Source organism: Monodon monoceros, unplaced genomic scaffold (assembly GCF_005190385.1).
Source record: "Monodon monoceros isolate NGI ecotype Baffin Bay Population unplaced genomic scaffold, NGI_Narwhal_1 Super_Scaffold_11, whole genome shotgun sequence".
Classification (NCBI taxonomy): domain Eukaryota; kingdom Metazoa; phylum Chordata; class Mammalia; order Artiodactyla; family Monodontidae; genus Monodon; species Monodon monoceros.
This window is the reverse complement of record NW_021703767.1, coordinates 14,067,275-14,076,144: the sequence shown is the minus strand read 5'-3', so window position 1 is coordinate 14,076,144 and position 8,870 is coordinate 14,067,275. Positions and strand designations below refer to the sequence as shown.

General features: G+C 34.1%; 1 protein-coding gene across 1 annotated transcript; it reads right to left on the bottom strand.

Annotated features, from left to right (window-relative positions):
• Window positions 1-2,059: 2,059 nt before the first annotated feature.
• On the bottom strand, window positions 2,060-8,401 carry LOC114890801 (keratin-associated protein 21-1-like). The gene is made up of 2 exons (XM_029214677.1): window positions 8,259-8,401; window positions 2,060-2,261 (listed from the first exon to the last, which is right to left on the bottom strand). The coding sequence occupies exons 1-2, from the start codon at window positions 8,399-8,401 to the stop codon at window positions 2,060-2,062; spliced, it is 345 nt and encodes a 114-aa protein (XP_029070510.1).
• Window positions 8,402-8,870: the final 469 nt, after the last annotated feature.

Genomic DNA, 8,870 nt, shown 5'->3' with positions numbered 1-8,870 from the left:
GCTGCTGATTTCATTTTCTGAGAACATTCATTATTAGAAAATTTTCTTTCAGTTGACAAATCTTTCTACCTATTTTTTTCTGATATTGGTCACTGGTCTAATCTGATCACTCTGCTATGTTTAATCCTTAACAATAAGCATAAAGAAAATATAACTCCATTCCAATTTTTATTATTCTTCAGTTTCTTTCCTTTTCTGTCATCTTTTAAGTTCAAAACTATCAATTTTACTTCACAAATTCCCTGGGATAGACACTTTATAGTTCAATACCCTGCCAACACACACTTTCTTTCCTCAATACCCGTGGATTAGTGAAAATTCTTCTATCTTTATTGCAGTACTTCTAATACCTTTCCATTCAAACATCTGGATTTTGATGCAAAACAGCAGAAACAATATCTATTCTGTACTTCACTGCATAATCAGCTCTGAGAACAGTGCCTGGCACATAATTTGCACTCAAACAATATTTCTCCAATAAGACTATGAAGTCAAACATTTGTGTGGCACATATAAACTGTAGGATATTTGCAAATATTATCACCATTTTCTCACTTCTGTAAAGCTGAGTGTCTCAAATGTTCTTTAACTAAGGAGTCACAACATTTATGACTTTGAAAGTATGTTAAGATTCGTGAACACTCTTTTCTGGATGTATAAATTAACTCATACATGCCTAATAAATCATATCCTGCCAAAACTTCACAGACTTCTTTTCCCACTTTACACTTGCTACTGACCTTTCTAATCTTCCTTTGCAATTGGCATCAGCTCATCACAACTTCAAAATACCTCCCTGAACTATCCCTCTGATACTTCGATCCTTACTCTCTTTCCCATAAACCAGTTTTATTCCCCCCTCCCAATTGTCAGTTTGAAATTATCTTAATTATTTTTTACTGTTTATTTTTCTATCTTAATGTATGAGACTATAAACACTGTGAGAGCAAGAAACTTGTCTATAATTTTCCTACTTTGTCTTCACTAAGATAAGGCCCTTTCAAAACTACTCAAAACTATTTGTCAATTAAGTGACTGAAATCAATTTCCTCAACCTCAGTATATGAAAACAAATACATTTTCAGTTCCATCAAAAGCAGATGATATAACAGAATATTTTTTAACATATTTATTTGAGTATAATTGCTTTACAGTGGTATGTTATTTTCTGCTTTATAACAAAATGAATCAGTTATATATATACATATGTCCCCATATCTCTTCCTTCTTGTGTCTCCCTCCCACCCTCCCTATCCGACCCCTCTAGGTGGTCACAAAGCACTGAGCATAACAGAATTTTTTTATTCTCACTTATCTGTTGCTTAGTTCTTTATTCTTGTGTTTTTAATACCTATGTCTAATTCTAATTTCTCATTAATTCTGGAAAATATCTATTCAATTCCTTTAAGCACTCAGGGCACCTCTTCTCTACCTTGGACTCTGCATTAACATCCTGAATAAAGTGTCATTCCTCCTCCTCTTTCCACTCCAGCTCCAACCTAGACAAAGCGGGATTTGCAAAGCACAGTAGTGAAATACCGTGAGATTTGTACTTTGGTATAGGAGTGCCTGAGTATGTGAGAAACAAAAAATAGGAGAAGACATTTTTTCTGGTGCAAATATAAGAAGAAATGCTTGCATTATATCAGGGAAAAACTCAAGGTTCAGGCAAGATATTAGCCCAACTTTCAACAGAGGCCATAACATCTCAAAAAATGACTAATTCACAAGCAAGTACACAAAGGTTTGTTAGAAACAATGAACCATTTTTATTGAGAATAAGTGATTTCCCCAACCTTAGGATGTTAGGATCATCAACACAGTCATAACAGTGAATCAGAGATTAAGGAAGTTAAAGGCTAACTTTCAGAAAATAATCAGATGCTATCATGGAACCTCAAGCCACAAAGTTGCTAATCTAAAAATGGGTAGTTGGAGGTCAAAGCCTCTGTTAGACATGTAGTTTCTTGGATATAGAAATCATAGGTTATAGATCCTTCAATTTCATTATCTTTAGATGTATCATTTCAGAAACAAACGGGGTTTGGATGGTGATGTTTTAGCAGCAAGAAGAATAACATCTCCCATAGCAAACTGGCCAGTAGCTGCAGTAGCCAGAGCCGTATCCACAGCCACATCTGTTTCCATAACCACAGCCATAACCGGAGCCATATCCACAGCCGTATCCTGAGCCATATCCACAGCCATAGTGAGTCCCATATCCACAGCTGTAATAGGGACTAAATCCACAGCCATAGCCACAAGAGTTGCTGTAGTAGTTGCAACACATGTTGTCAAGGGAAGTGGATTCAGGTGGCTTGCAGGAGGATGTTTCTGAAGTGTGTGTGTCGTCTACTTCATTTCAACCTTTATATACTGCCAGTAATTGACAAAACATACCATTGATTCCTTGACATACACAACAAATATGTAAGTAGCCATTATGTGCCAGTCACTGTTCACAATCAACAATGATTTGCTTAAAATAGCTCATTATTTTGGAGACTTCAGTTTATTTAAAGAGCATCATTTTAATATGATGAATTGTCTCAGTAGAATCATGTGCCCAGTAACTGATACCCATTTTCAAAACTTCCTATCATTAAATATATATATTATATTAAAAGGTTTGGGTGGAAATGTAAAAACAAATTGCTTCTTTTTGTCTTTCCTCTTTACTTTCACATCTGCCTCTGACCACATGAACACAGAATATTTCTTTCCATTTTCTTGAATCATTGCAACTTCTTGCCAGGCTTTTCCCACCCAGATACCTACATGCCAGGTATTGAATCTCATCTTGTGTAGAAACCAAAGATGCTGCTAATTCTACAGGGCACAAAACAGCCCCAAACAAGAAAAAAATATCTGTTCCAAAATGTCATTGGTGCTATGAATAAGAATCTTGGTTTACAGCTATGCATTTATAAATATGCTTCTTATATACCTATAGATGTTTAAGTCCAAACATAACCTATCTACCCACTCTAAACAAACACTTGACCTTTCTATTACCAAACATGTAGTCAAAAAAGTATAGTTTTTTTTTGTTTGTTTGTTTGGAGAGATTTTTTGCTTATCTTACTTGTATAAATTTTACTGATATCACCATTTTCAGAATTAGTCTCCAAAATTTAAGTATTTTTATTATTATTCAAGTATAGTTGATCTACAATATTGTGTTAGTTTCACGTGTAGAGCATAGTAATTCAGTATTTTTGAAGATTATACGCTATTAAATGTTATTAAAAGATAATGGGTATACTTCCCTATGTATACAGTATATCATTGTTGCTTATCTACTTTATATATAGTAGTTTGCATCTGTTAATCCCACGGCCCTAATTTGGCCCTCCTTCTTCTCTATTCCCTTTGGTAACCACAGGTTTCTTTTCTATGCCCGTGATTCTTCTTCTGTTTTTTCATATACATTCACTTCTATATTTTTTAAATTCCTCATATAAATGCTATCATACAGTATTTTTCTTTCTCTGTCTGACTTATTTCCCTGTTTGACTTATTTAACTAAGCATAATATTTTCTAGGTCTATCCATTTTTCTGCAAAGGGCAGTATTTCATTCTTTCTTATGGCTGTGTAATACTCCATTGTATGCATTGGATATATTCAACCATCTGTTGATGGGCACTTGAGCTGCTTCTATGTGTTGGATATTTTCCATAGTGCTAATATGAACATGGGAGTGCATGTATTTTTTCAAATTAGTGTATTAATTTTTTCCAGATATATACCCAGGATGGAATTGCTGAATCACATGGTGGTTCTATTTTTAGATTTTAAGGAATTTCCATAATATTTTCCCTAGTAGTTGTACCAATTTACATTCCCACCAACAGTGTATAAGGGTTCCCTTTTCTCCCCATCCTCTCCAACATTTGTTACTTGTAGATTTTTGATGATAGCCATTCTGACAGGTGTGAGGTGATATCTCATTGTTGTCTTGACTTGTATTTCTCTAATAATTTGTGATGTTGAGCATCTTTTATTATGCCTGTTAGCCATCTGTATGTCTTCTTTGGACAAAATGTCTGTTCAGGTCTTCTACCTATTTTTTTGTTGGGTTGTTTGTCTTTTTTATATTGAGTTGTATGAGTTATTTATACAATTTGGATATTAACACCTTATCAGTCACATCATTTGCAAATATTTTCTTGCATTTCATAGGTTGTCTTTTCATCCTTTCAACTGCTTCCTTTGCTGTGCAAAATCTTTTAAGTGTAATTATGTCTCATTTGTTTACTTTTGCTGTTATTTATTTATTTTGCCTTAGGACACAGATCCAAAAATATAAATAATGCTACAATTTATGTCAAAGAGTGTGCTTCCTATGTTTTCTTCTAAGAGTTTTATATTTTCAGGTCTTACATTTAGGTTTTTAACTCATTTTTAGTTTATTTTTGTATATGGTGTGAGGGAATGTTCTAATCTCATTGTTCTGCACATGGCTGCCCAGTTTTCCCAGTACTATTTGTTCAAGAGACTGTCTTTTATCCACTGTATATTCTTGCCTCCTCTGTCATCGATTAATTGATCATAGGTGTGTGGGATTATTTCTGGGCTCTGTATTCTGTTCCACTGATCTATGTGTCTGTTTTTGTGCCAATATCATGCTGTTCTGATTACTGTACCTTTGTACCATAGTCTGATGTCTGGGAGGGTTGAACCTCCAGCTTTGTTCTTTTTCTCTAAAGAGTGCTTTGGCAATTGGGGTTTTTTTGTTCTTCTAGTTTTAGGAATATTTTTCTATGAATGTTAGAATTATTTAATGATTATTTGTTCTAGTTCTGTGAATTTTAGGATTATCTGGTCTAGTTCTATGGAAAATGTCAAAAGTATTTTGATAGGGATTGCATTAAATCTGTAGATTTCTTTTGGCGGTATGGCCACTTTAATAATTTTAATTTTTTCAATCCAAGGACACAGGACATATTTCCATTTCTTTGTATAATTTTCAATTTCCTTCGGTGCTATATTTTTCAGAGTATAGGTCTTTCACCTCCTTGTTTAAGTTTATTCCTAGGTATTTTTGATGCAATTTTAAATGGGATTTACTTTATCTTCCTAATATTTTATTATTATTATATAGAAACACAACAGATTTCTGTATATTAATCTTGTATCATGCAACCTTCTGAATTCATTTACTGGTTCTAATGGTTTTTGGGTGGAGACTTTAGAGTCCTCTACATAAAGTACCACATCATCTGCAGATAGCTATGGTGTTACCTCTTCCTTTCCAATCTGGATATTTTATTTCTTCTTGTTTGCTGTGGCTAGGACTTCCAATTCTATGTCAAATAGAAGTGGCAAGAGTGATCATCCTTGTCTTATTCCTGAATGTAGCAGGAAGGCTTTCATCTTTTCACCATTGAGTATTATATTGGCTGTGTGTTTGTCATAAATAGCCTTTACTACATTGAGATATTTTCTTTCTGCACCCACTTCGATGAGCGTTATTATCATAAATAGATGTTGAATTTTTTCAAATGCTTTTTCTGCATCTATTGAGGTGATCATGTGATTTTTGTCTTTCTTTTGTTGTTGTTAATGTGGTGTGTCACATTGATTTACTTGCATATGTTAAGCTATCCTTGTGACCCTGGAATAAATACAACTTGATCATTGTATATGAACTTTTTCTGTACTATTGAATTTGGTTTGCTAAAATATTGTTGAGGATTTTTTACCCATATTCTTCAAAATATTGGGCTATAATTTTCTTTTTTCTGTAGTATCTTTGTCTAGTTTTCGTATTGGGGCAATGGTGACCTTGTTGAATGAATTTGGGAGTGTTCCTTCATCTTCAGTTTTTTGGAAGAGATTAAGAAGGATAGGTATCATTCTTCCTTATATGTTAGGTTGAATTGCCCTGTGAAATCCTACAGTCCTGGACTTTTATTATCTGGGAGTTTTTTGAATTACAGGTTCAATTTTACTTCAAGTGATCAGTTTGTTCAAATTGTCTGTTTCTTCTTGACTCAGTTTCAGCATTCTGTATGTTTCTAGAAATTTGTCTGTTCCTTCTAGGATATCCAATTTGTTGGCATGTAACTGTTCATAGTATTCGCTTATCATTTCCTGTATGTCTGTGGTATCACTTGTTATTTCTCCTCTTTCATTTCTTATCAAAATTAAAGTAACTTTTCTATAGTAACAACTAGGAAATCCAAGTTGGAAGGGAGTATAAACTCCAGAAGATGATTCCTTCTACTGGGCACTCACATTTTGAAACAAAAAATGAGTTGTGATCCAGTAGTTTATGGAATGCCTTCAACAGGAATTTTCACAAAGCTGTCAATTTCACTTTCTGAGAACATTAACTATTAGCCAAATTTCTTCCAGTTAATGAATATATCTTTTTTATGATATTGGTCACTGGTATAAACTGATCACTCTGCTATGTTTAATCCACAACAATAGGCATAAAGAAAATATCAATATATCTCCATTCCAATTTTTATTATTCTTGTTTCTTTCCTTTTCTGTCATCATTTAAATTCAAAACTATCAATGTTATTTCACAAAGTCTCTGGATTAGACACTTTACTTTTCAATACCACTGCCAACACACACTTTCTGATAACTATACTCCTGGATTACTGAAAAATCTTCTATCTTTATTGCATTACTTCTAATACCTTTCTATTCAAACCTCTCGATATTGATCCAAAACAAATATACATATATATATTCTATACATCACTGAATAATCATCTCTCACAACAGTGCTTGGCACATAATTTACACTCAATCAATATTTCTCCAATAAGAAAATGGATGAAGTCAAACATTTGTGTGGCACATATAAATTGTAGGATATTTGTAAATATTATCACCATTTTCTCATTTCTATAAAGCTGAGTGTCTCAAATGTTCTTTAACTAAGGAGTCACAACATTTCAGATTTTGAAGGTATGTTAAGAGCTAGTGTGTGAAGATTCTTTTCTGGATACACAAATTATCTCATACATGCTTAATAAATCATATTTTTCCAAAACTTAGTGAACTTCTCTCACCCCTTACACTTACTACTGTACTTTCTGTCTTTCTTTGCAATTGACATCAGCTCATTTGTCACAAGTTCAAAATTCCTCCCTGAACTATCCCTCTAACACTTCAGTCCTTACTCTCTTTCCCATTAAGCTGTTTTATTCTCCCAACTGTCGATTTGAAATTTTCTTAATTATTTTTTATACTTTTTTTATCTTCACATACTAGAATATAAACACTGTGAGAGCAGAAAACTTGTCTATAATTTTCCTACTGTGTCTTCACTGTATCGAATGAGACTCTTTCACAACTACTCAAAACTATTTGTCATTTAAGTGGCTTGAATAAATTTCCTCAATCTCAATAAATATGTGCAAGTAAATATATTTGCAATTCCATCAAAAGCAGATGATACAGTAGAATAATTTTATTCTGACTTATCCTTTCCTAGTTCTCTTTTCTTCATGTACTTTAATACCTAACTCTGCTTATAATTTCTCATTAATTCTGGAAAGTATTCTCTTTCATTCCACTATTCCTTTAAGCACTCAGGTCACCTTTTCTCTACCTTAGGCTTTGCATTAACATCCTGCTTAAAGTGTCATTCTTCCTCCTCTTTTCCCCTCCAGCTCCCTCGCAGACAAAGAGCGATTTGCAAACCACAGTTCTGAAATACTGTGAGATTTGTGCTTGAGTACGTGAGTGCCTGAGCATGTGGGATACGAGAAATAAGTGTAGAGGTATTCCTGATGCAAATATAAGAAGAAATGCTTATATTATATCAAGGAAAAACTCGAGATTCAGACAAGATATTAGCCCAATTTTCAACAGAGGCCATAACATCTCAAAAAAGACTAATTCACAAATGAATACACAGAGATTTGTTAGAAACAATGAACAATTTTTATTGATAACAAGGGATTTCCCCAACAATAGGATGTTAGGATCATCAATACAGAGAATCAGAGATTAAGGGAGTAAAGGCTAACAATTGGAAAATAGGCAAATGATACCACCATGGACTTCAGGCCACAAAATGCCAATCTAAAAATTGGTAGCTGGAGGTCAATACCTCTGTCAGACATGTAATTTCTTGGATATAGAAATTGTGTCCTAAAGATCTTTGAATCAGCATTATCTTTAGATGTCTTTTCAGAAGCAAATGGACCTTGGATGGTGATGTTCTAGTAGCAAGAAGAATAACATCTCCTATAGCAAACTGGCCGGTAGCTGCAGTAGCCAGGGCCAGAGCCATATCCACAGCCATAGTAGGAGCCATATCCACAGCCATATCCATAGCCATATCCACAGCCATAATAGGGACTAAATCCACAATCATAGCTGTTTCCACACCTGTAGTCACAGGAATTGCCATAGTAGTTGCAAAACATGTTGTCAAGGGAAGTGGATTTAGGTGGGTTGCAAGAGGGTGTTTCTGAAGTGTGTGTGTCACTACTTCCCATGGACCTTTATATACTGTCAGTAATTGGCAGAGCATAACATTCATTCCTTGACACAGGCAACAAATATGTAAGTAACCATTATGTGCCAGTCACTGTTGACAATCAATAATGATTTGCTTAAAATAGCTTGTTGTTTTGGAGACTCCACTTTTATTTAAAGAGCATCATGTTAATATGTTCTGCTGAAGAATGGTCTCAGTAGAATCATGTGCTCCAAAACTGATAATCATTTTCAAAGTCTCCTTTCATTTAATATGTATCTTATAAAACAAGCTTGTTGGGGAATGAAGGAAATTTTTGCCCCTTTTTCTCTCTCATCTTTCCAAAACCCCTGCTTCCAGCCATAGAAAAGGTAATACTCCTGTCTCCTTTCTTGACTTCTTGCCAGGCTTCTCCA